Source organism: Neopsephotus bourkii, unplaced genomic scaffold (genome assembly GCF_033783945.1).
Source record: "Neopsephotus bourkii isolate Nb327-2 ecotype Australia unplaced genomic scaffold, CSIRO-AGI_Nbou_v1 NB_994, whole genome shotgun sequence".
Lineage (NCBI taxonomy): Eukaryota > Metazoa > Chordata > Aves > Psittaciformes > Psittacidae > Neopsephotus > Neopsephotus bourkii.
The window spans coordinates 831,990-859,818 of NW_026901486.1; the positions used below are offsets into that span (position 1 = coordinate 831,990).

General features: G+C 45.9%; 1 protein-coding gene across 2 annotated transcripts; it reads right to left on the bottom strand.

Annotated features, from left to right (window-relative positions):
* On the bottom strand, positions 1-27,829 carry SMYD1 (SET and MYND domain containing 1). Of its 2 annotated transcripts, XM_061359728.1 has the most exons (10): positions 27,411-27,829; positions 16,506-16,682; positions 15,653-15,866; positions 13,796-13,926; positions 11,965-12,003; positions 9,002-9,194; positions 4,428-4,520; positions 3,356-3,519; positions 1,701-1,869; positions 1-496 (listed from the first exon to the last, which is right to left on the bottom strand). In XM_061359728.1, the coding sequence occupies exons 1-10, from the start codon at positions 27,545-27,547 to the stop codon at positions 338-340; spliced, it is 1,476 nt and encodes a 491-aa protein (XP_061215712.1). In that variant the 5' UTR covers positions 27,548-27,829; the 3' UTR covers positions 1-337. The 2 variants fall into 2 exon arrangements, with proteins under 2 accessions (XP_061215712.1, XP_061215713.1); XM_061359729.1 differs by lacking the exon at positions 11,965-12,003.

The following is a 27,829-nucleotide window of genomic DNA, read 5'->3' on the forward strand; positions in this document are numbered from 1 at the left end:
TTAGGAAAGAATCCATTAAAATTTAACCAAGGATTTCAGGATCAGGACTTGTGCAGAGAGAAACAGGCCTCCAATGAGAATGTAAACCGTTTTATAACAGGGGTTTTTGCTTTGATTTTAAATGATAATGGTAGAAAAAAGATGTTGTTTCTGCCAAGATCTCTTCTGCTTTGAGCCCTCACAAGATGTTTCGGGACTCTCTCCCAGCAGCCCACGCTGTCAGACTGGTGCCACTGGAAACAATCCTTATGGATATATCACATATCACATTCCCAGTGACTGGAGGTGCCATAGGTGATGTTGTGCCACAAGCATGAATCTGTGTCAAGCTCAGGGTTTATTCCTTCTTGTGGAAGAGGCCTGGCGAGGTCTCATTGCTGGGTTCAGGCATGACTTGAATCTTTTGGTTTTGGAGGGCAGCTTCCCTCATCTTGTAGTACATGAACTCGTTCTGCTGGAACATGCGCAGCTCCATCTCCGTCTGGACACGCATGACCTGGACACAGGACACAGGAGGTAACAATCTGTGATCAGGGGATCTCAAAGCAACTGAATAACACACTGTCTAAAACTGGAGACCATTGGGGTTGGAACTGGATGATCTTAAGGTCCTTTCCAACCCAAACCATTCTATGTCATAGGCCATGCAACAACTGATGCCCTTTACTCTAAGTGTCCCACCAATGGGACCAAAGCTAAACAGACACAGATACCCAGTTCTGTTCTCCAACCTTGTTGCCTGTGTAATGTGAAGATACCTGCACCCAGCTATTCCACAGGCTGCTGGGAAGCCTTACGGTCCCAAACATGATGCAGGACCTAGAGGTGATGCTGTGCTGAGCCAAAGAGTGAATGTGCTTCCCATTCATTTCATGGGGCTGACCCTTGGCATGACTCAGCACCAGAGTGGGAGGCATCTCATGTGGTGAAGGAGGAGGAGGATGCTCAGCCCCTCTTCAAACACATACTCATTTTTCTGGCGATATAAAATTGCTCTAATATAGGTTATAGCTCTACTATAATGGTGACTAAGACACTAATAAAAGATTTCATTTGGTATTGTGTAATTTTTTTGGCTAATAAAAGAGAATGCTGTAGAGCAAACAGGTCACATTGGGCGAGTTAAGGCTGAGGAAATGATAGATCCCCAGCTGCAATTACAAACAGTTCCTCATATCTGAGCAGACGCAATTCTCTGGGATCTGCAGCTTTTGACCTAAGCTAGGAAATACACCTACCAGTCATTTGAGGGAAAAATACACTGCAGCTTAGAATGACTGGGGAGTGGTAAATAAAGAAGAATGGACACTGATAAAGAAAATCAGTTGTTAAACTGGGAACCTCTACCATGTGTACTTTGGTATAGTCAGATTGCAATGCCATTCATCTGAGAGCAGTGAAATCAGGTTGTTTGAAGAATGGGAGTCTCTGTCTTTGGGCACAGTGGTTTCAAAGGAGATTCAGAGGCTCAGTGGTCATTTTTAATGTATGTCCTGGTGCAAGATTAAAGCTATTTTTCAGGGGTGGAAACAGACACATGTTTCTCATCAAACTGTGACACAATATAGAGAAAACCACAGCGTTAGTAAGAAGTGGTCATTATTGACACATCTCTCAGCTCTTATGGATGGGTTGTTCCTATAGCTTGAATGTAATTTTGCCCAGGTAGACAGCAGAGACAACACAGAGATGACACCTACCTCCAGGTCTTTGGTAATTGGGTGGGAAGGTCCATGGGTTATCAGGAGAATGGCATAGGCTTTACAGATCAAGCCATGCCCAGCCTCAATGAGGCCAGCATGCCAGTGGGTGACTCCTGCCCGCATCACGGCCATCCCCAGCTGCGCGTTGTTGGGATGGTATATTTTCCTGGAAAAACATTGAGTAATTTGAGTTCATGAAAGATCCCGGTTCCCAAATGTTTGTCAGGAACATGTGTTTGCCAAAAAGAGCTCGCTGTTTACTCAAGTGAAGAGCCTGTTGCCTTTGGTGCCACTGAAACGTGCTGCCCTGCTTAGAAAGGGGCAAACACGAGTTATACGAGGACAGAAGTTATATGAGGACATGAGCTGTTGTGGAAGAGGGTGAACAACCTGCAAACAGGGAAGCTGGAACCTAGGTTGGAGAATGCCAAGCTCTTTCATTCCATATTATTTCAGCAGAAACAAAACTTAAAGCTGACCAAAACCTAGATCTACAGCCCAAATGGCACCAACTTCACTTCAGTCACTCAGTGCAGTCCCTAAACTGACAATGCAAGAACCACCAGTTTCTCTTTCAAAGTAGGGAGAGAAATAGGTGGTTCCAAACCTACAGAAATACTCATTTCATGCCCTGGAGATGCATCTCTGCCTCTGGGGACTGTCAGATCACTCCCCTATGGTCAGTACCTGGGGTGGGAAAAATGAAACCTGCCCTCTACATCCAACTTTAGAAGCTGAGGCAGAGTTAGAAGCAAACCTGCCTTCAAGGGCTTATTTGGCATATTGAACTGGCAGGCCTTAAAGCAAGGAAAGGACCTGAGAGGGAAGCAATTTCCTCTGGCATTCAATTAGTTCAGTGCCAGGGCTGGGACATGAGTGGCTTGTCAGGCCTGCAAGCCAGGGAGGTGACTCTGTCACCCCTCTGAAGCAGAACAAAATATCACAGGCTTTTTGGGTTAGAACTGACCAAAATGACAAGCAATGAGTATGAGATGCTTTCAGCAAGAGGGTAAATGAGATGGTGAAATGGACTTTTCTCTTTCCCCTATGGTTCCCATTATTTTTAAATTTGTATCTTTTACTATGTAATACTCTTCAATCCTGTAGTAATAATAAAGCACATCACTTTTATTGTGAGGTTTGCTCTGGATCTACTTGAACTAAGCCTGAATTTCTTTATTCTCAGTGAGCTTGTACTGCAGGACCTGTGTATACTAATGAGCCAAGCCAAAAATCCATGTGTCATTCAAGAGTGAAGGGATATCTTGAGTGACAGCCACGTGAAACAGCTTCTCTTTTCTCTGCAATTTCTCCTTCCTGCAGGGTGCAAGGGACAGATCATCCCTGGCGGTGGCAGCCTCTGTCCTGTACCCAGGCTCATGCCTTGCTACCAGGGCAGCCCTGAGATGCTTCCAAGACAAAACAGAGGATGTACCAAAACCATTTGTCAGTTACAGTTCAGTAAATGAAGGTGGTTGGGAGCTCTTGTGCATTTAAGAAGGGGCCTTCTTCGATCTAGTGATATAATCAGGTCCCAGTGCAAATGTCAGAACTGCTGCCCTAATGGGAGGAGACTAAGATACTCATTCCTATAACACCCTGCCTAACAGTGTATAACCACAGAGAGCTGCCAAACCAGGGCACAAACATACATGTAGCCATCCACCATCTTCTTGGCATAGTCAGCTGCTTCCTCAAACATCTGGAGGTAGGAGAGCACCTCGGAGGCAATGCTGAGGATCCTCAGCAGGTAGATGTTCGTGTCCCCCAGCACAGGCTCCTGTTTCTTCAGGCACTCACGGCACATCTTCACAACCTGCAGCCAGAGGAAGCACGGAGAGGAAGGGCAACTTTAGTCTCAAAGCTGTTGCACCAAAGCCCTGTGGGCTGCATGGTCCATACCGCTCCTAGAGGCCAAGTCAGCCTCTGTGAAGGCTGGGAAAGATAGCATGTGCTTTGATTTGTTGAAACATCAATCTGTCAAAGTGATTTGTGCTCAAAGCTTTGTCTTTCAGGGTTACATTCATAAAACTGGTGAGGAAAAAGCCTTTTCCCAAAGTAAGTTCAAATCCAGAGGCTGTTGCTCAACCTGAAGATGTTACACTCCGAAGAGAACAATTAAATATTTCCTGGGTAAGGAAAAGAGGGAGAAAGGACAAAGGCCCTTGTGGCCTGTGCTCTGGGTGGGATGTGGGTCTCCCACACCACACTCCTGTCCTCATCACCCAACCGATGAGCAAGGTGCAGGAGTCAGGAGGTGAAAAGGACATCAACACAGGCAAACATGGCCCACAGCTCAATGCAGTAAGTCTCACGAGTGTCTTGTCTCTCTCCCAAACCCACTGTCCTCCTTTTTATGAGGGCACCTAACAGAGCTGACTCATGACACTCACCCTTTAACTCCTGGTTTTTGCATGGAAGGCACTTGGTTTAACACCTGTGTCAATTGGAGGTGCTGAAGTCATTTGAATCTCCTTGTATCACCACTACAATATAAATCAATCAGCCTGGGATGCTGTCTCAGGGACAGTTGTGCTTTACATAGGACAGAAACTAGCGTCAGCTTTTGCAATTTGAGCTGGCAAGAGGGCAGGAAGCACATGGGGATGTTCAGGTTACAGCAGTGGGGGTTTGTTTCGTCCTTAAATCATTGACATAGAGGAGCAAGACCTGCTTTCCCTGGCAGTGCATGTAAAGCAAGGGAACAAAAGCACCAGGACTCACCTCGTGGTAAAGTCCCTCTATGCGGGCCTTGTTGATCTTCTCCAGCGTGTCCTTGGAGAACTGGACCACTTCCTTCACTGTCTCTGCAGAGGGCTGGGGACAACATTAAGAAAGCCAGTGAGGAAAATGCACTGCCTGACACATGCTGAAATATCCTGGTTGAAGGGATGCTTGGTCCACAGTCTGGGAACCCAATGCAGCTCAGCAGAACACTTCCCCCATCACCTTCCTATCACTGGTTGTGTATACTAGTGTGCCTCTCAGATCCCTCCAAGACAAGGCTGAAATGGTCCTGCAAGAGGATATTACCATGCTGCTGGTCATAATATTATCCATGCACATCTGACATGCATAGCTGGGTTCCTCAACTCTTTCCCCAACTTCTCTCTCCTGGAAAAGGGACAGAATTCACCTTGGACCTCGGATGTCTCTCAAGATGTCAAAGAGGCTGTGAAAGCCATCAGCTGGTGTGTATCAGGCACTCATAGTGCTGCTGTCTTGGAGAAATTAGGGTCTTGAATGGGTGGAATAAGGATAGGAAAGATAACTACATTTTACCCACTCCGAGAAATACTGCCATTAGGTCCAAACATCATAAAAGGGTTGACCTCAGATATCAGTTGCACCCTTAGAGTGAAATGTGTTTTCCCACACGCCCCACCATGTATTTGAAGACATGTTGCACATCTAGGCATGCCTGGCAAAACACTAACCAGCTCCTCATTAGCTGCCTCCCCCTCCTTCATTCAATGCTGAAATGTAGCATTATGATAACCAGCTGCATCATTCATCTTCCTCTTCTCTAAGCCTTTCAGATTTGCATTTTCGGACTATTCTTGCTACAATAACCTTCCTTTTTGTAACTAGGAAATCTGAAATCAGCCCAGGAGTGACCCCAAGGGCTTGCAGAAAGAGCCTGGTCTGGAGACATGCAATAGAGCCAGAGCATAGGGAGGACCCAGCAGCTCACAAGGACCTTTGGGTGCGCATCAAAAGCAGAGACCCAGCGTTGCAGCAAAGGATGCAAAGATTTGGAGGCAGGACCATAGGACTGTCCTGTTGGCTGTTTAACACATCTGGTCTATCAGATTTTTGAGGAATCTGTGAAATTCAGCTGTATGTGATAACCTCTTGGAAGCTGAGCATGAAAGGAAAACCAGTAGCTTTTCAGAGCCATATACCCCCCATCTATTTATGGGTACATACGTCTGTGTTATGATGTATTATTCTGTATTATTAGACTGAAGTTATCATAGCTAACTAGATTTTGGCAGCTGTTTGAGCAGCACACAGGGTGTCCTAGAGCACAGAGCACACCCAAAGGCAATGTTAACATCAGTTCAAATCACATTGCTGTGCTGTGTGAGTAAAGACTCCCAGAACAGGCGCTTTAAACAGCACTTCCATTGTGGCTTTTTCTAATAAAGATCCTCTTTTGCACTTAGTAGGTCCCTAAGTCTGTTGCCATTATAAACAATGAGAATGTTCTCCAAAGTTACAGGTAATAGCACAAGAGAAAACAGGCTCCAGCTGCACCATGGAGGGTTTAGATTGAAGATTAGGAACAATTTCTTCACTGAGAGGGTGGTCAGGCATTGGAACATACTGCCCAGGGCAGTGATGGAATCACCATCCCTGGAAGTGTTCACACACTATGCAGATGAGGCCCTCAGTGACATGGGTTAGTGGTGGTCTTGGCAGTGCTGGTGCAAAGGTTGGACTTGATCTTATAGGTCTTTTTTAGCCTATTTGATTCTGTGATTCCATTTGGAAGGGGTGAAGGTCCAGAGGTCAGAGCAGCTGTTGAGGATGTAAGCTGTCAATCCTGCATGTATTCATAGCATTGTTTCCATGCAGCTGTGAGCGTTGCTGCTCTCAGGCACGTGAGCCCGGATTCAGACAATGTGATACAGCCATGCTCTGCAGATGAGGTCAGCCTGGATACTCACTGTCTGTGCAAGGAGTGTATTTTTAAAGCTGGACTCATGCACCTTGCATAAATACAGGCTTTTCCTGCATGAGCACTTCAGATGGTGGAGGACATTTGCCCACTGCGTGCTGCAGAGCATCTCTAATGCTCACAGCTGGTGCATCTCACAGCTCAGTCAGGGCTTGATAGCAAGGGTTCTGTGAGAGCTGAGATTTCTTTATGCCATCCACTGGAGGAGGTGGTAGAAAATACTTGTACAGAAAGTCAGATAAAAATGCTTCTGCATCATAAGACTGAGCTCTGGAACAGCTTTACATTGTAAGTGAGGCATTTCAGTAGTCAGGGTTAGCTGTAAAATGAATGCTTGGTCATTTAGTATTGGGATTAAAAAGCAGGGTCTTCTGCACTAGAAGAGAACCTGACCAGCAAATAAAGAGTCTTCTCTAGTCCTTCTGTCACCTATGGGAGCTTCTTGATATCCATTTGATCCTGTTTCTCCAAACCTTTATCAAGTAAAGACTTACACTCTGCAATATATATTGAGAAACTGAACATGAGCTGGCTTCAGTGTGCACTCACAGCCCAGAAAGCCAACCGTATCCTGAGCTGCATCAAAAGGAGTGTGACCAGCAGGTCGAAGGAGGTGATCCTGCCCCTTTATTCTGCTCTCGTGAGACCTCACGTCTAGTATTGTGTGCAGTTCTGGTGTCCTCAACATAAAAAGGACATGGAACTGTTGGAACAAGTCCAGAGGAAGCCATGAGGATGATCAGGGGGCTGGAGCACCTCCCATATGAAGACAGGCTGAGAAAGTTGGGGCTGTACAGCCTGGAGAAGGGGACTGTAGTGATAGGACAAGGGGTAACAGGTTTAAACTTAAACAGGGGAAGTTCAGGTTAGACATAAGGAGGAAGTTCTTTACTGTTAGGATGGTGAGGCACTGGAATGGGTTGCCCAGGGAAGTTGTGAATGCTCCATCCCTGGCAGTGTTCAAGGCCAGGTTGGACAGAGCCTTGGGTGATATGGTTTAGTGTGAGGTGTTCCTGCTCATGGCAAGGGGTTGGAACTGGATGATCTTAAGGTCCTTTCCAACCCTAACTATTTTATGATTCTGGTCTATGATTCTATATCCATCCTGACTGACACCTGTATGAAAGAAAGGACATGGGACTGAGCTTGGCTTTCTGGTAACTGTTGAGCTGGAGGCTGAGGCTTTTGCAGTCCTCTCCTGCTGGCAGTGCGTGTGTGATGGTTCCTCATCCCGCCTTTGCTGTTTGATCCTGCCTCACAGAATCCCCTAAGCAGTACTCTCTGATTCATTATGTGACTACTCAATCATGCAGATCAATGACTTGATAATAGATTAAATTACCCTGCCTTACTTCACTTACCCTTGTACACTACGTAAGGCTTCCAGGAGTAGAAACCCCCTAAGGTAACACTGCCACAGTGGACAAAAAAATACCAGCAATTACATCCTTGGGCCAAGGATGGTTCCAAGAGGAACCAAAAAGTAACTCTTAGAGATGCCAGGATGATCATAAACTGGAGCTGGTGGCCAAGCAACACATCCCACTGCCACCAGCAAGGCACAGCCTTACAGCCTCCCACTCCATGGCTTGTGAGACCTCCAAGGAAAACACAACTTACTTAAAAATGAACAGTCAAACATGTCAGTTCTTCACAGTCTGCCCACAGCAGCCATGCACAAATGTCAAGTGATGGTGCCTGTACCTGTGACAGGCTTTTGCAAGGAGGGACTGGAAGCTGAGGGTTCCCACCTTCCTGTGATGGTACATGTGTTACAAACCATAGAGCTTCAGCAGCGCTGGTTAGCACTGACACCGTGAATCACCTGCAACACATTTTCCCTCCTGCTGTTCAAAGCTTTGATTCCTATTTAGATCCTAAAAAAAAATCCCAAAATCTAAACCAGCATTTTTCTCAGCTCTACACCTAATTTCTAACATTTTAGCGTTCTGCCCAGTGATGGACTTTTAGGTTAGAGCCAAAGGCAACTTTTGTGGGCTTTTTTAATGTAAAAACTGCACTTATGCTGATAACAGGGATTATAGAATCACAGAATGGTTTGGGTTGGAAAGGAACTTAAGATCAACCAGTTCCAACCCCCTGTCATGGGCAGGGATGCCTCATACTAGATTGTGTCACCCAAGGCTTTGTCCAACCTGGCCTTGAACACCACCAGGGATGGAGCGTTCACAACTTCCCTGGGCAACCCATTCCAGTGCCTCACCACCCTAACAGTAAAGAACTTCCTCCTTATATCTAACCTGAAGTTCCCCTGTTCAAGTTTAAATCCATCACCCCTTGTCCTTTCACCACAGTTCCTGATGAAGAGTCCCTCTCCAGCATCCTTGTATGTCCCCTTCAGATACTGGAAGGCTGCTCTGAAGTCTCCATGCAGCCTTCTCTTCTCCAGGCTTGGCTGTGCATGGTGGGTTTGAACTGGTGTTGTGCTCAATGGAGGTTCAGTTCCATTCTCACCTTTTACATTGGCACTAGTCAGGCTTCTACTAAAATCTCTGTTCCTATTGAGTGTGTCCCTGGGCTGAGGGACCATGGCCACAGAGACACGCAGAGACACAGCAACCTCTGGGTTTGGATACAGCAAGACAACCCATACCTTGCTTTCTCCCTGCTTCACCGCCAGCATCAGGTCATCCTTGATCTGCTTCTTGCAGTGCTCACAGGTGCAGTCAAAGTAATACTGCCTCTTGAGCTGCTTCCGCCGCTCCTCGCTCACGTTGAGGAAATCCACATAGGAAACAGACAGCTCATCCCCTGGAGAAATCTTGCTCAGCGCCCGCAGCTCGATCCTGAGTGCAAAGGAGATGAGATGTGCATGGGGAGAAGCAACAGAAGCAAAGGTGCAGCCATAGAGTTGTCAGGGACAAATCCTGCCCCAGCCTTGCTGAGCTCTTGCCGTTAAGTGTGCTTTAGCTCTTCAAGGAGGCAATGCAGAGATGGACAGCAGTTTGGTTAACTGAATTCAGAGGGAAAACATGGTCTCACTAGTTTCTCCTGCCCCTCTGCAAGTCCCTGGCAGGGATAAGGCAGGATCTGAGCTAAAAACAGATTATGGTCCATTACTGGGCTGAACATAGACATAAACTTCTGCAGGAGATCAGCAGAAGAAATCCCTAGGATCAGGAATACCCAACAAGCCTTGTAAAATGCTGAGTTTGGACTCAAGGTCTTTTTTTAAGTACAGCCTTGCACATTCCTGGCCAGACTCCCAGATCCCAGGCTGTGCAGCCTTCAAGATCATTTTCACTCCCCAAAGTTATGACAAATTCCCTCTAGGTGCTGCATAAGAGATGCCCTCACCTTGTTCGTGCTTCCCTACATAAAACTGATAAGCAATTCCCTGGAAATTGTCTATTTTGAATAGCTCATTTGATCTGATGCTACTATAAACCACAACTCAATTGCCAGTCTGTGTACTAAGCCAAAATCCATGCCAAGCCCTTGATGACAAGCTTTTGGAAGGACAGACCTTTACACCTAAGTTTCTCTCATGTCCTTCTCTGCAAAGGTCTTAAAAAATGTGGATACTTGCTGTTCCACTCCCAGTTACTCTGGGCCATCTCTCAGCAATTTGGCCATAATGGGAAAAAACTCTGTCAAATACAACTGTGAGGTGTTACTTCTGTATCCATCTACTCCCCCATCTACTAGTGACTCTACCCATGGTTAGAAATAATTCACTGCACTTGAGACCGGTGATTTCAGGCTCTCTGCTCAATCCCATTAGTTGGTTACACAGATTTTTGCAGGTAGGAATACTTACAGGTTATCAAAATGAAGGCAGTCCCATGGTCTGATCTCCCACCCTACCATGTGCTCCATCAGTCCTGGGACTCCCTCACTGTGGACAGCATGACTTGATCTTCCTCCTGCTGAGCTCAGCAGCATGTTTTATGTACCAACCTGCTATGGGATGTACCTGGGGGGACCTGCTGTCCTCCATTTGAACATGAGGTGCTTTAGACAGGACCCAATGAAGGTCTCACCAAAGGCATAAGTGGCATAGGACTCGAAGGTCTCACCACGTGCGTTAAACATAAGTCTCTTTTGGAAGGACATGACTTTTTCTGTGTGATCATATTTCTGCATAGGAATTGGTAATTCTCTTGTAGTTCCCTTTTCATTCCCTTGTAATTCCTATTACAAGCTCTTAGCTCCAAGGTCTTAACTCTGAGCTCTTCAGCTGTGCTAAAGCTGCTGTGAAAACTACTCTCTGAGGCTGGTCTTACCCTTCTGTGGGTTTTAGATCATACCAACAGCATATTTCATACAAAACTTATCACTAAACCTGCCATCGTCGTGAAGGACAGCTCTTAGTTATGTCACAGCCACAGGAAAATGACAGCTGGAGAAAGAAACAACCTGCTACTCAAGGATAAAGTGCATGGAAAAGAGCAATTGCCATCAGAAAGGTTGATACATACACACATTCCTGTTCACACTCGACGGGATCCTCGTAAAAGTGAGTCATGCAACCAGAGAAGCAGAATCAAGCCTCTGACTTTTATGATGCCCCTGATAGCCTAAGCGCTGTAGGTATATTTTAAGCAGCCACCCCTTGTGTGGAGGAGATTGACAGTGTTTGGGATAAGCCTGGAACCACATGGCATATTTTAAATGCTATAGTTAAAGAGACACTGTCAGCCAAGGGCACCCCACCACACTCATGCTGTGCTTTCCCCAGAGCCTGCCCCAAGCACTAAGGACCTTGAGAGACACACACATAGTGTGCCTGATTGATAGCTCAAAACTCAAATGGCCTCAAAATAGCAGCTCTAAACTGCAACTCATTTGTCCCTTTTTATCCTACCTATAGTGCACCAAGAAAGTGTCAGTGGTGAAAAAGAGCACTTCAAAAGTATTTCATGTCTTATTTGAGGAAAGACGTTTGCTTGAAACGAAAGTTTAAAGGCAACAGTGTCCCTTTAACAGGGCTAACTAAAATATACCACGTGCAGTGAGTTAAGCAGAGAGCTTTTCTTTCTTTGCACATAGTTTTGTGATTTCTTTAGTTTGGATCAGGTAGCAGTGGCATCATTAAAAGGTGAAACATTAATCAGGTATTATGATAAAAGAGGATTGAGACCTACATCTTGTAGTACTGCTACTGTAGGCAACGGACTGAACAGGCACCGCTTGTCGCAGAAGAAACGTGGACTATTTAGTATGTCAGTAATGCAACCATTTCTCATCTCCTAACACGCAAGGGTTTATTTTGGGCTGTACGAGATTAGCGAGACCTTGTTCTGACTTTCACGCTCTTGCCATAGTCAGGGGAGGAGAAATGAGAAGTGGAGAGGGGAAATACTGACAGGGAGGAAGCCAAGGGAGAAGGGTGGGAAGGCAGAGGGGGAATTCACCATAGGGGAGACAGTCACAGGATTACCACTATGGTTTTAATGTACTACAAAATGCAGAGTTAAGTGAGGTTTGGGTTTAGTGGGGCTTTACACAGGGGAGAAGTGAACCCCCTCTGGCTGTTCGCAGCTTTTCCATTAAACACAGGACATGAGGGGTACAGGGCAAGGGGGGAGAACGATGCTTTTGAGACTGACCCACCTCATCTGTGTGTGGAACATTGATCTTACAGCCTCATGACTGAAAGACAAAACAAACATCTGCAATTTACACAGGCGCAAGTACATCGAAAATATGGGTACATGGTGTAGGGCATCAGGACATCATCCTGACAGGAGACAAGGGGTTCCCTGTGCCTGGCTCATGCTTCACTGAATGAGAGCTTCACATCTGCTATGTAGCAGCCATCACTGAATTGTCCATCACTGGGCCATGGAGAACTGTCCCACGCTGTCATTTTAGGGGGGGGTTCGGCCAGGGGTTGTGCAAAACCTGCTTCTGAGGTTTACAGGCACAAGGGGGTCGTTCTGCACAGAAATATCTCCACTGACATCAGTACTGCTCTCTAAAACACAGCTTGAAATGGAAATCAGACTGGGATAGCAAGGACTATGCTCTATGTGATGAGTTTAGTGGGTCCTCAAGTCTGGTGTTGTGCCTTGATAGACACAACAGGGGCTTATCATCAGGCTTGCACAGGAAGGCAAGAAACCTTCATAAGTCACTTTGCCAGTAACCAGATGGTCAAGTTTAAAGTCAGTAACAGGATACATGTAGGAGCTTCGACAAGCTGCCAGGCGAACAAAATGCCATTCCTCTACTTACCACCCAGAAATTCAGACTTATCACTGCTAGTTCCTCCTCCACTTCCAGGCTGGCTGGAGAGGCTCTTCATCATCCCACTAAGGATCTGATCCAGAGCAATTGGCTATCAGAGCACAGACTCCAAGCTGACTTTGGATCAGACCCTGTTTCCCAACATAAGTCATCCTAATGCAGCTTTGTTTTCGCTTTGCTCGTTTATCAGCCGCTTGATAAATGCTTGTGTAGTTTTATCAGGTAAAACCAGCAGCAATAACTCCAGTGCACAAGCAATGTGTTAGTTCAAGAGAGGCTGAGGGGTTAACTTATAGCACTAAAGGCTGGTGAGCATGGGAATTTGTACAACCTTAGTGGAAAATCTGGATGAAATTCTGCTGCTGTGCAGCTTTTGGCAAGCAGATCCCAAACAGTTAACATCTTGCATGTGATGCAACTTGATGGATCAGCTGCAGTTTGTACCTGGAGGCTGGGAAGGGCCAGAGCATCCATCCTATGGGCTGCCCCAAGCTCTGAGAGTAGCAGCCTCCACTCCCAGCTCTGTTGAAACATTCCTGCATTTCCCACTTAATCTCTTTCCATCTCATATACCCCACAGAACTTTTCTTACAACACTTGGACGGGAATGAAGAATGCCCTGCAGCTTCGGGCATCCTGCACTCTTAAGTGATTCGGTTTGAGGGTAACACTAACAATTGTCATCAAGATCCCGTTGCTAAAGTTAATCAGTGATTAATAAAGATGGAACACTCACAAAGATGAGGGTTGTGCTAGGAATGGTTATAAACACATCAGCAGATAGTGGTACACAGCTGATTGCAAGCTTTGGTTATGAAAAACTCTTGGACTGTGGACCTGATACAATCTTTAATAATTTATTAACCATAACTGTTCCTTAAATAAATCCTTAATATAAGGGGTGATCTAGGCAGCTTTTTAGTACTTTATCTGCCTATCTTAAGTCTGGTTTCATATCCCACAGAAATCAGGGAAAATTCCAGTTCTCTGGATTTGGGGTCAAATCTTGTGTTTAGTGCATTGGACAATAATGACACAGAAAACAGCTCCTCTTTTAAAAGAAAATCCTGATATATCTTTTTCTGAGCTAGAGAAGGGAACAAGAATGGGATCTGACACTGCAGAGTTAGCCAGGTCTGCTGCATTGCTTGTTAGGATGCATCGCCGCTGTGCCTGAGGAAAGAAATCCACTCACTTGCCGTTGTTGAAGATGACAGTGCAGTTGGGCCAGCAGTCATGGTTGACTTGGCAGAGGTTGGGGAAGATTCCCACACCAACAGCCTGCAGTCCTCTTTGGTCACTGAGGGTGAAGCCATTGCAGCTAATCTAGTCCCAGAACATAGGAAAGAAGAAGCATTAAAGGAGGAAAAGCTGAATTCAGCTACATTAAGGATTTCTGAATTCCCACTGATACTTTAGAAGAGGTATATCTCCAGCATCCCATCTCCAAACTTTAAGGAGGAGGGAGTGCCTACGAGATCATTGCAGAAGGTAGCTGTAGGAACAACATCTTTAGTTGGGATAAAACATCAGAATAGAAGCAATTCTATTCTTCTATAGACTCATTCAGATGGACCAACCCAGAGCAGAGCTGAGTAAATGTTACAGAGTATTTGTTGTTAATATTCATTTGGGATGCCTAATATAACTTTTTGCTGACGATGCGTTGGTTGCCTTAGATTCACTTCCTACAAATAATGCAGAGAAAGGTCACAGGAAAATGAATTAGAGGCCATTCAAGCAGAGGCCTGGCAGAAAGCAAAGTTCATGCTTATTGAAACAGGTATCAGTTAGAAATTAACCTTAAGAGCTGCATTCAACCTGGTCATGTTTGCTGGGTGGCCCACAGAGCTTATAAAAACCAACTACTACTGTTTGAGTCCCAGGTCATTTTCAGAATGACTACTTTTGCTTGACATTTATACCACAAATGAATTATTACACTTTTCTATAAGGTGCATTATCACCACATATGAATGGAACAGTTTTTAGTCATTGACGCTACAAATGGAAGAGTTTGCAAAGGCAAAATGTGATAGGATTTAATAGGGTATAATTTAAGGAAATAATTAACTTTGATGCTAATTATTTTACTCTGTTAATAGTTTTATTTCCTTTCTTAACTGATTCTGTACTTCATCTGTACTTCCTTAGTTATGCACGGGGAAGCTGTGCCAGTTACTAGCAGATAGATCTCCCTGTGCCTATTGGACTGCACGGAGATCTTTTCTTTGCAGGGTGGGTACCAAAGGATGCTGTGTCCCCTCCCCATGTGAAGCCAACTTCTCCACCACACCAGCCACCAACAGAGGTGCCAGCAAAGCATGTGTCTTGTCTCAGCTCACCCTGCTCCTTTTGGCAATGTGCTAGCTGAGGGGTTAGTGCAGCCCAGGGTACACTGGCTTGTACAAGGGCTGGGGCAGAGCAGCTCAGCTTCTGGTCATTTCCCTCTTGGCTACACTGAGAATAGAAGCTTGCAGCTAAGAAGTTAGTAATTGGTATTATTAAATATATTTAGCACATTTTACCTATTTTTATTATATATATAAAACATGCATTTACAATATGCATGGAAAAAACAAATGCACACAATATACATCAATGTTTATACTAAAATAGATCTGCTATATTAAAATATATCACAGGTATATTTAATAAAATATATTTAAATATACATTTATATGTATTTGATGCAGGTGCACAGATATATATAAATATGTAACTGCCAGGTACACAGGGATGCCCAGTGCAATCTGTGATGACAGTGCAGCACCTACAGTTGAGCAAGCCACATGCCTGCATGTTTTGACAGATCAAGTGTTTCAGACTTTGCTCCTGCTGTGCCTCGTTTTCCCAGTGTCAGTGCAGAAGTGATGCAGATGGGGAATGGGCAGTATTCAAACCATGTGCAGCAAATACTGGTCTCAGTTATCCCAATAGCTGTGGCCTATTAAGGGCAACAGAAGGATGAGCTCAGACATCCTCAACTCAGACTTTCTCTGCATTAAAAGCAGCCCCCATTTGCTCTGCTCCTCCCTCCCCTCCAACATACCACTCCAAACACATGGGAGATGTACTGCATGCCAAACTGCTGGCTCTGGGGTGGCCAAAACTCAAGGAAGCTCTGCACATCAGCATGGAGCTCCTTCTTCTCCTCCTCGCCAAAGTTGTCCACATGGTTCTGCAGGTCATCGATGGAGACCAGGCAGCCCTCTGACAGCCCGCTGCCTTCCCTCTCTATCTTCCACATGATGCGGGCAGCCAGCCTGGCCAGAAGAGAGACCCACGTGTTAGCACCACCACCACCCACTGCAAGGAGATGGATCAAAGCACCATTGAAATCCACTTTATGTGTGGGAAATTGCATGCAGACAGACCAAGACAGGCTCAGCATCAGGTGGCTGATGGCTGGGAACCATCCACAGGCTTTTGAAGGAAAGGGAGATGCAGGGGTTTGCCCCAGCATCTATGTTCTCAACTGCAGAACGTAGGTTCCAGCCCTCCACAATGGCTCTCATTTCCTTGGGGATTCCTCTCATTTTCTTATGACAGAGCTAAATCAGTGGGTCCTATAGGCAAACAAGTGGGGAAGATCCCATCTCCTCTTCCACTTTCACACATACTCCCCACTTTTCCACACCTCCTAAACCACCCCAGGCAGGTTTGCCTCCCCACATTCAACTGCAGTAGTTTTTGGGGTGCATCGCCAAAACCAAGAAAGCAGAAGCACGACCCTCTCACACCCCAGATGCTCCTCCAGGTCTGCATCCTCTCAGCTCAGGGATGCTCCTGTCCTTTCCCAAACCATCTCCCACTCATCTTCTAACCCTGGCCACCCAGCTCTTCCTTGCCACCCTGTCCTGTCCCACTGTCCCCAGGTTCAGTCGCTGGGGTCCAGCTCTCACCTGATGTTCTCAGTAGGTGCTTTGCCATGCTTCTTGATGGCAGAGCACTCATTTTTGTGGTTGAGCCAAGCTGCTCTCTGGCAGGTCCGGTCGCAGTAGTGGGCAAACTTGCACTGGCCGCAGCGATGGAGCCTCTCCTGCCTCTTGAAGCAGGTATGACAGACGACATGTGTCAGGCTGGAAGGACAAAAGGACCCATTAGCTCGTAGCTCAGTGAAGGGGCAGCTCCACACAGCAGGGGTCCTGCTAGCTTTGCATCCCTGAGCTGCCCACAGCCACTAAGGATGAATAATGAATCACAGAATGGTTTGGGTTGGAAACCACCTTAAGATCATCCAGTTCCAACACCCTGCCATGGGAAGGGTCACCTCACACCAGACCATGTCACCCAAGGCTCTGTCCAACCTGGCCTTGAACACTGTCAGGGATGGAGCATTTACCACTTCTCTGGGCACCCTGTTCCAGTGCCTCACCACCCTCACAGTGAAGAACTTCTTCCTTATATCTAACCTGAACTTCCCCTGTTTAAGTTTGAACCCATCACCCCTTGTCCTATTGCTGCAGTCCCTGATGAAGAGTCCCACCCCAGCATCCTTGCAGGCGCCCTCCAGATACTGGAAGGCTGCTCTGAGGTTAATCCCTGTGCACTTGCCCAGTGCTGTAGCTCTTCTGTCTGGCTATGTCAAAGAGACAAATGTATTGTTTAAAGGAGGACAGCAATAAAGCATTCCCCAGCTCTCAGCCCTCTTGTCTGCAGCACATCTGCTCCTCCCCAGCACTGTTAATAGGATTCTTAGTCTGTTCTCATTTGTTCCATGCTGAAGCACCAACCAGCCCTTTGCTGAGCAGAAAGCAGATGCCTCGTGAGTCTGCAGCTTAGGCAAGCACAAGGAGGAATGTGAAGGCAAAGAGCCATCCTGAGTGCTTCACCTGCCTGCAAAGCCTCTGGATTTGACTCAAGTGAACGTCCCGCAAGTATTAAGGCTTTCCTGGGCCCAACAGGGACCAGGTCACAAAACAGAGCTATGGCCACCACCGTGCCCAAGAGACTTGGGAAAACATTGGGTGAGAAGAACCAAGCAGGAATATGGCTCTGAGCCATCCTAACTGCTCTCCTGAGCTTTCCTTATGCTGTAGGGATAAAAATATACATCAGAAGAGCCCAGCTAGTGAGCAGACCAGAGGTGTTTCACAGTGAAGAAGACTGATAGATCAAAGTGGTTGCACAGGGAAACCCGGATTTTGTGCTGCTTGAAACCAAGTTTCCATGGATTAAAAAGCAGCTTTGCTTGTCACTTCTTTGTGCCATTGGTCCAGAGGTATAGCTGTTCTGGAGACATTCACTTGGCAATTGTGGCTTTGTGTTGGGAATTACATGAGGAAGCCAAAAGAACACCCTCCTTCAAGGCAGATCTCACCATAGAGTGTTCTGTGCCTTCTCCTCCTTCCTCCAACTGTGGCACATCTGCTGTTCACCATCAGGAGACATCAACACAGAGCCCCAGGCTGGGGGGGTTTGGGGCTCTCCTGGTCCCAGTGACTCCAGACATGCTCAGTGGGGTTCAGTGAAGTTCTGAGGGACCAGGGCAGGATTCCATCCACTCGGCAGATCCCTAGGGATGAGTGCCGAGGGACAAGTGGGTTTTCAGCTGCTCAGGGATGGACAAGAAACACCAAAAGATGAAGACAGAGGAAAGATGAACTCTGAAGAGCTGGCAGGAGCACTGGCTGGGGTAGGCCATGGAGTGGGCTGGCTGTAGTGTCCAGTTTAGGGAGTAACACTTAGCATTTATGACCACCAAAAGATTGTATAACTATATCCAAGGGATCTTTCATTCACAAGGTTGATATGTTGCTGAGCTGAGAACATCCATGACTTAGGGCTGATCAGTGATGCAGAATATGCCACCAATGGGGATGTTAAACACTAAAGGTAATGAGCACAGTGCCTGATGTAAGGATCTGCTCTGAGGGCATGGAGTCCTCCCTGAAGCTGGCACCATCTTTAGCCATATGCTCTTTAATTAGCCATATGCTCTTTAATTTACCTAAAGCCTTCCTGCAGATGGGCTGGTGATACAGATTTCTGCTCCAAATCCAGAAGCCTGATGTGTGCTTCTCCAGTGCCAGCAATAGTGAGTGCTGCTCATTGGCTATTCCTGCTCCTGGCTCTGTGGTTCAGCTGTGAGTTAGGTCATGGGATAACTTGGAAACACTTTTCAAAAGGAGAAGGCTTCTTCTTTGCAGGATTCCAAACCGGCTTTCCAAGCAGCATCCCAGAGTTGTATGCATGTGGCTGTAAGACCAAGGCCAGGGTAGGAATGAAGCAGAGGATGCTGATGGAGAAGTCTAACCTCATGCCCTCCCTCTGAGAATACCCAGGGTCCCAGACTAAAGGGAAACCTCCCCCATGTGCCCCTTTCAGATGTCCTGCTGTTTGCTTCTAGGACTTAATTCACTGGGAAGGAGGGGGAGACACTCTGGGATCCTGCCCAAACAACTTTGAGATTTTCCCCTTGCTGTTAGAGAAGGCTTTACACTGGAGTCCTAAGCTATCTGCTTCTCCAGGCAACTGCCCACTTTATCTCTGCCTCCTGCCAGGCCCAAGAGTACAAGAAAACTTGAATTCCCATCACTTAGATGCTACTGGTCCCAGCAGAAAGGTTGTCCTCATTGCAAAGATCTTGCTGACCATAGAGGCTTCACTACCAAAGGAATTGCCCTATAATGTGGACATTATTATTGCCCACAGCCCATAGTGGGGAAACTGAGGCACAAGGATCACATGAGGAGGATGTGCCACAGGTGGGAACCATCCCCACAGCCCCAAGACTGACTCTCCACTATACAGATATATACATATAAATGTATGCATGCATATTTATATCTATCTATCACAGTACAATGAAAATGCAATGTCATTCCCCTGGCAGTACTGTGTAAGCTCCTGACACAATCCACCCTGCACCTTGGCTCCTGCAGGATGAAGAGGACCATTGATTTAAAGCAGGACAACCTGCAGCAGGCAGAATCATGTGCAAACATGAGGTTTGGAAAATGGCAGTGAGCAATGCCGAAGGGAGCCCAACACAAGGCAAGCACACGGGATGGGGCAGGGGGGAGCATGTCTCTGTGAAGGGGGATGCATCCAGCTCCATTATGTCAAATGGAAGAGCTGGGAGCTGGTGAGAAATGTGAGGCTGTGCTCCGTCAGCTGTCAGGTCAGGGGGGCAGAGAGGTGCAAGAGAAATTGCACTCCTTGTAAGGCAAAGGAGAGCCAGAGAGCTGATAAAACCTGTGCGGTTACATCGCGCCGGGAAGCACAGGGATACATCCCACACAGGGAATGGGGTTCCCTCCTGCTGCCTGCATGTTTCGAGGCAGTCACAAAGTGAAGAGGCAGCTAAAGAAGTTTCCTTGTAGAAAGGAATGGCAGCTTGGAGGGGAACACAGTGCAGCAAACCCAGGCTCTCAAATGGGGGCTTGTCCCCCCCGTTCGCTCTCTGTGAACAGAAAGATACTGGAATGTTGGCTTTGCATTTTGCTGTTTAGCACATAGGGTGTCCAGAGCACCCAAAGCAAACCCACCTGGTGGAACTCACTGCCTGGAAAGGCCTCATTTCTGAGGAGATGCAGAAATGCACAGAAAAAGTTATACAAGACTTTCCAGGAAAGGAAAGGAACAGCTCATGTGGCATTGAACCTGCAGCCACAGTTACTCATAGGGCATCTGACTGGCAGCTATAAGAAATAGAGCATCTCTCACTAAACCTTCGTGGGATCTTCATTGCTTAGGAATGATTTAAAAGAAGACTAGATTTATTGATAATGTTCATTAACAGGATTCCAGAGGCCTGGGTTCAACTCTTGGCACCATAAAACATCAGAAGTAGGAGGTATTTGAGATCTATAGCACTGCCTGATCCTGCAAGCACCTGAACACCCCCAGTGCCCTTAGGCAAACTGCTTCCGTCTTAGAGGAGCTCAGAGATGGACACCCCAGAACGGGATGGCAAAGTGGGGCTCTCCCTTGGCCCCAGATCTGGACTTTATACTAGGCTCTGATACCACCTATCCTAGAGGTTGACAACACCAAATGCACCAAAGGCTTGCAGTGGTCCACAGCCTCCCCTCTCACCCCTCTGCAATGGTTAAGGTGTCCCAAGGACAGGAGGAGCAGCCTAAGGTTAAACCTAAGTCTATAAAACCTTCTCTGCCTGGCCTAGAAAGTGTTTAACACAACCTGAAATGGCTCCAGGTAGTGCAGGCTGTAGACAGAGCAGCCCATATGGTCAGGGTGCTGCATGGCCAGGCAGCACTGAGAGTTTCTGGAGAGAAACCTGGGTAGGTACTTTATGGTGTGGCACCTACCCGGGAGCTTTGGAGGTTTGAACCCTCATGGATTCAGTGCTCAGCCTCACTTGTTTTAACACAGGGACAATGCAACAGTTTTCTGCTGTGCCTACACCATGGCCTCTAGGGTGATCTCTGCTGTCTTCCACACATAGTGAGAACTACTTTTCCCACCCTGCTGAAGAGCAGCATCTTTGTTAGCACAGGGATGTCTCCAGCCCATCAAAGCCCTGCTTTGATCAGGGATTTAGGGTTGACCTGCAGGGTAGGAACCATTGACTGACTCACTACATGACTTTCTGGGGAGCCTCAGGTTTCCTTAGCCTCTCATCCAAGCACCAACTAAGCTGAACTCCCAGGGGCTCATAGCTCAGACATTACATAGATGAGGCGCACAACTACTACTAATCCTGGATGTAGCTACAGTCACAAAAGCCACCATTCAACGTGCCAGCCAACAAATACAAGACGTGACAGAGCGCTTTCAACTAAACCATGGCTCACAGGGAAAGCAGAAGAAACAAATAGCTCTTGTGGCTGCTTGGATTGGATTCAGATGGATTAAGATCTGTCGGACCTGCCAGGACAGAGAGCTGAGCACTGCCACAGGAAATATATTACCCTCATCTCTGAGACATGCACAACCCAAATATCTGCCAATCATTTGACATCCAGCACATCTCATTCATTGATCTGGAAAAGCCAGGTGAGATGGCTTATAGAGGAAAGAAATAGAGGAGGATTTCACTGAATAGCTAATGGACATGGTGAGAAGCTCACAAAATATTTAATATGAGTTTATTCTATTCTGTACATCATAGATAATACATAGAGGTGACCTAACTTACACCTAAGTCCACTCACTTCATATTTACTGTTGGCTGGCATCTCTCTCCTCAATGTCCTACAAAGAGCAGCATAAGAATAGCATATGTTTTAGGCAAAGTCCACTTGGCTTTCAAAGCAGAGATTGCAACACGTCCTAAAACACAACAGCCCAAGGAAAGTCACCATCTATTTCAGCACTGAAAGGAAAAGGGAGGTATTCAGTAGCTGAGGATAACTATACTGTTGAATTCTTAGCACAAGAACAGTTTTTCTCCTTTAAAAAGGGGGCTGGATCTTAGTACTTTCATTGTTAAATGTCAGGGATGACACATCCTGGTTTGTCTGATTGGAGTGGAGGATTTATTTTAGACTCTCTTATCTTTAGTCTTCCATTACAAGACTTCTCAGCCTCCTTTTAGAGGTGGGGGGGTGCTTTTCTTTAAAAAAGCCAGGTTTCCTCCCAGGTTTTATTTAAGCTTTTATGAACAAATGGGATTAGAATTTAAAAGATCAAACACCATAAATTATAAACAATGTGAATAATAGCCTTGGGTGACATGGTTTAGTGTGAGGTGTCCCTGTCCATGACAGCAGTTTGGAGCCAAATGATCTTAAGGTCCTTTCCAACCCAAACCATTCCATGATTCTATGAACACATCAGTTCTCAGTTTTTACTGGTATCAGCTCACAGAATGTTTCCATAATCTTCTCAGAGTCATCCTGTAATGGAAAATTCTGCATTTCTTTACTCCTAGGTCATCCCAGCTCCATGGAGATCCCCACATTTCCCTTGGAAGATGTTTTGGGCCTGCTTCGTGCATGATCTCGTGTTGTTAGCAATGTGCAGGTCACTCATCAAGCAGATCTTCAGGTGATCTTGGCTTTCGACCACATGACACTGTTCGCCTTGACTACTGTCTCTCAAACCCCACTGGTTAAAGAGCAAACCTGCTCTTGATGAAGGCTGTCAGAGATCTATCAGGCATCCCCATGCCCGTAGGATATGTACACTCTTTCAGCTTGAGAGCCAACTGACACGCCAGAGGAGAAGGTCACATACTGTACATTGAACCCAGGCAGTAGAAATGCCATCGTACCAATGGTGAGGAAAGGAAACCTTCAAAGAGAAAGTGAGGAGGGAAGGAAGGATTAAACCCCCACATGTAAGCAGGGCACTAGAGAAAGCTTCAGTGAGAGATAACGTCAATGGGGAATGCACAAGGGCTTTGCAAATTGAAAAATGACCCCACCAAAGGCAAAGAATCCCTTGGGAAGATATATTTACAACCTTCTGCATCTATTTTAGGGCAAAGCAGGCCTGACACTTGTGTTTTCTCATTGCTATTTAGCTTGATAACAGCAAGGCTGATTCAAACCCGTATCAGAGTGTGTGTCTGCATTTTATCCAAACAGCAAAATATCACACTGAATTCTACACCCTCTTTTAATCAGTATTCACAGTCTCTCTAAGCAGCCTGCTCTAGTTCAAGCAGAATAGGGTTGATGCAGGAGTCAGGATCGGGTAACCATAGTGTTAAAGCAAAAGGTTGTAGAATCATAGAATAGTTTGGGTTGGAAAGGACCTTTAAAGGTCATCTAGTCCAACCCCCCTGCAATGAGCAGGGTTAGTTTGTGAGTCATACCCTGGCCTTAAAATCTAAGAAACTATGAGCTGGCAGATGCCCGTAGGAACTTTCTTTAGCTTCACTTTGAGTTTTACGTACTTCTGGACTAAAGGTCTCTGGCACTGGGTAAGAGACTGCTGCTCAGATGACCATCACTGTGCTAAAGAGTACAAGCTCTCACTTGCAGATTTAGACACCTTAATGTGTTCATCTGTACCCTCAGTGTTTAAGCAGAGATTCCATCATAACTATCATTGGGGTCTGGAAAGTCACTCAGCTCAAAGGTAGGTGTCTGACAGTGCACATTATAGAGCTCCATCGATACTAACAGGCTCTTAGAGCTGGATTCACTTGCCAGGACATAGGAACCTAGTGTTATTTTAGGCTCTGCACAGGGACATCTGGCTTGAGAGGAGGTCTGATTGTCATAAATCCTGGTTTGTACCTGTCAGCCCTAAGAGGATGTCTCAAACACCCTGGGACATCTCAAATTACATTAAACACCTACAGCAACTGAATCCTGCCTTACCTCTATGCAAACACAGCAGACCTTAGTTTCGGGTGTCTTCATTTGCAAGCTGAGTCTCAAAGCATATTGCTGGACATCACCTTGCAAGTTGGTGCAGTTAAATTGATGGATTGCTCAGAGTATGGTGGCATTTTATAGATTTTTGTCAAACAAAACATTTCTCCTTTTCCTAGCAAAAATCCCCGTCTCAACAGCTCCTCAAACTCAGCCTCCTACTGAAAGGCAGACTTTCATACGGTGCACTTGGGTGACAGCCTCAGGTCCAAACTACTGCAGCAGCTCCTCACATCATTAAATAGAGAAGGGTCATTGCATCATGTAAGCCCAAATGTAGTGTACCCACACTTTCTGCTGTGAGTAACACTGGCACCAAGATTCATTGCTCAGGTTCCCTAGATCCCTGTGCAGTCAGGGTAAAGAGGTTTGTTCTTCTGATAGTTTCTCAGAGCATGAAAGGTAGGTTTCTGCTACACAACAGCCGTTTGAAGGGGGTTCTCACTCACACACCTGAACTTAAACACCTATAGCAGATAATGCAAATATTTTATTTCATAATGATGAAATTATTCAATATATATATATTTCACAATGATGAAACTACCAGCTCAAACAATGATCAGATTTTATGGAGCTCCCCATTTCTGAACAGTGACACTCCCGTCTCGACAGCCTTATGCCTTGGCACAAATGCAAGTTGCTTTCCATCCTGTAGTAGGGCCAAACCAAGAAGTAGTTCGCAGGAGTAGAGCTGCGCCTACTAACCTGAACTAGAGACCTTCACTTCACCTGCTGTGTTGCCACATCACATGCAGCCACGCAGGAAGTACAGTGTGGCCACTTCAGTATGACTGACATCCATATACATCACATAGAGAGCTTGATTTCAACAGCAAAATCAGGGGCAGGATTTGAGAGGCTAAACATCCATGCTGGAGCCACACTTCCCAAATGACTGAGCTCTTCATAGGCCTGCAAAGTACAGACCAACTCTACACTCTAATGATTCTGTGGTAGCCTTTAAAAGCTGAGCTATGGAAAACCTGGTCACGTATTTGGTGGGACCTGGGCCAAAAAGCAAACCCACCAATCACTATGAGTGATATGAACCCCCTTTCCATAATGAAGATGCTGAGTTCGATTAGGAGGAGGCACTCTGGATTTTGAGTTTCCCAATGCAGGGTAAGACCCTTTTTAATAGTGTAAACTCAACACTAATTTTAGGATCTATATATGTATGTTAGTGGGCAAGGAGAAACACATGCCTCTTCAACGGACTCTTCATCCATGCAGAGGAAACAGTATTTCTTTCAGGGCAAAACCAGGAGCCATGGCCTAGAAGGGATTCATTCTTGCATGTCCTGCAACGATCCAGGCTACTCTGATAGCAACCAAGTCAATGGGGTCTTATGCAACTGAATACCCTGGGACAACAGTAGAAGATACCTTAAAAACCAAAGCCCTGTGTGTGTAGGAAAAGCGTCAGGGCAGTTCTCACAAGAAAAATGTGTGTTTTCATCATATCCCCTGCTAAGCACTAACCAACAAGCATTTAGTTGGCACTGCCTGCTTCAGGCATTTTGGGAATTCATTTGCCCCCTGATATATATGAAGTGCTTTGGTATGAAATGTGTCACGGGAGGGCAAGAGTCTGCTATTGTTGTACAGCAGCACAAAGAAGCAGTGAGATGAGAATGAATGAAGCCATTCCCATACCCTCAAGTCACAGAGAAGGGATGTGCTTACTTTGCCTCCTCACTGCTCGGTGTCTGGAGCTGCCCTCTCGGAGTTAAATGAGCCCAGCCGGGGGAAGGAGGGAAGCCCATCTCTCCCCATCCCAGGTTTTTTGTTGGAAACCTAAGCCTAAAGCACAGTCTGCAGTGTAAGAGCAGTGAAATTGTAGCTCTTCGCTATGGGCAGCTCTACTCTATGTGTGATGCTCACAACATTTCACATAGAAGAAAAAACAATTCCCAACCAGCTATCAAAAGTCAGAATGTTTTCAATGGTTTTGATGATAATGAGTACTTTAACAAGGCATGTGAGAGAAATAATTGCCCTTATGCACTTTCAAAGTGAACGGTATCACAGTAAAATTCTAGCTAGTGACACAAGACCTAAAAGGACACATCAAGGAGAGATGGTTTTGTCACTAACTCCTGTAATTAAACTGAGGCTTCAGAACTCAAGAACTTAACATTTTAAATTAAAATTACATTTTTAATGTGAGCTTTTGCAATGATGAATTAAAATCAAAACTAAAAAGTGTCATTGCTGCTCTTGGAAAGATTCATAAACATGTTCACCTACTGACAGTGAAAAAGTTAATGAAAGACACAAAGAAACTTATTCCCTGCTCTGTCCATTTAATCCTCAATTTTCTGCTATTGCCAGCTCACCCAGTAGCACAGAATCAGCTTCTGCTACAAGATGACCAGGATTAAAACAGTATTATTTGTGCTCTAGATGTTGTTGGAGGAGCTGATTCCATCAGGGAAAGCTCAGCCAGGCAGAATCACCCCCTGCCTATTTAGTGTGCAGAATATTCACTAGTAACTGACAGTTTGGGGCAAAAATTCAGTCTCGGGACACACCATGACACCTTTGAAGAATGCTAATAAATATCCTAAGGCCAGAATGAAACATCCAGCTCCTCAGTTTAACAGTTTGGGGCAAATTGTTCTCAGTTAGTGCATTATAAGGCTGAACAAATTCCATTCATGTCTGAGGCTTTATTCCAGATTTATTCCATGGGAGATTAAGAAAGAAATCAGTTCTCTGTGTCTTTTAGCTTTCAAGGTATTTAAGTGAATCTTCCACTGCTTTGAAGGGCAGAAGCGGGCACCTACCAGCCACACCAGCACCACAGTTTGACCAGATGTTGTTCATCCTTGAAACAAGCAGCAAGAAATAATGCATTTACACCAGAATTCAGTTTCTGGCTACACCAGTGCGAACACAAAACTTAAACCCAGTCTCGTGCAAGAGTGAAAGCAGAAACCTGCCTGCAGTTAACTCAGCTAGCTATAAATATAACATCACTTTAACACACACGGTACCACTTTCAGATCCCCGCTAGCTTCTAGTTTGAAAGCAATGGGCAATGAAGCTGTGTGTACATCTGGGAGGTGTTACAAGTGAGCAGAGCACAGTGTTAACTTGATTTTGTCACACACTATACACTGGGGGCTTCAGCAAAGCCAGTTTGGGATTGCTGTACCTGAATTTCACTAACTCCTGGCAGTTCACCAGAGCGGAACATGGGTCTGGTTTGGAGTGCCACTAAATACACACCACTTTCAACACATTTGGTAAAAGCTGAGGGCATTGATCCCCTTGAAGATCACATCCTGGAAACAGACTGCACCATATTGAAAGTGAAAAGGCTGATCTGAGCCTTAGGAAGCACACTCACTGTGAGCTCTGAATGTGTGTTTACAGTAGGGCTTCTGATTCCCTTCGCACCCTCCTCTGATGTTGTCCAGACCCTTCCAACCTTTTACATACCCGGCCAGATGAAATTCTGCATCAAGATTCCTTCTGGTCTTTGTTTTAAAATGCTTTTTCTCTTACCTATCAAACACCACAGCTGCATAGGCTGGTTCCGCAAAGATGACATCCCCAGGCAGGAATTCCTTCTGCGCTTTCAAACCCCTGCCTTTGCCTTCAGACGTGAACACTTCAACCGACTCCATTTCCCCTTTGGTCATCCCAGGGACCCCAAGGCTTGGAAGTGGGTATCTCGGAGCAAGCCAAATCTCCTGTTACTCCTGTCAACTTCAACGTGCTTCTAGACCATGCTTATAAAGGGGCTGGGCTCCCCCCACTCCTGGCCACACCGTTTCCCATAGGAGGACAAGGGGGTGGGAGCAGGAGGGGCAGGAGGCGAAGATCCTCCACGCAATACCACCAAATTACGTAGGGAATGCACAGGGCTGGGACTTGTGCTTCGTTAGGAAACCCCTCTCTGGAAAATGACATTTGGAATTGTT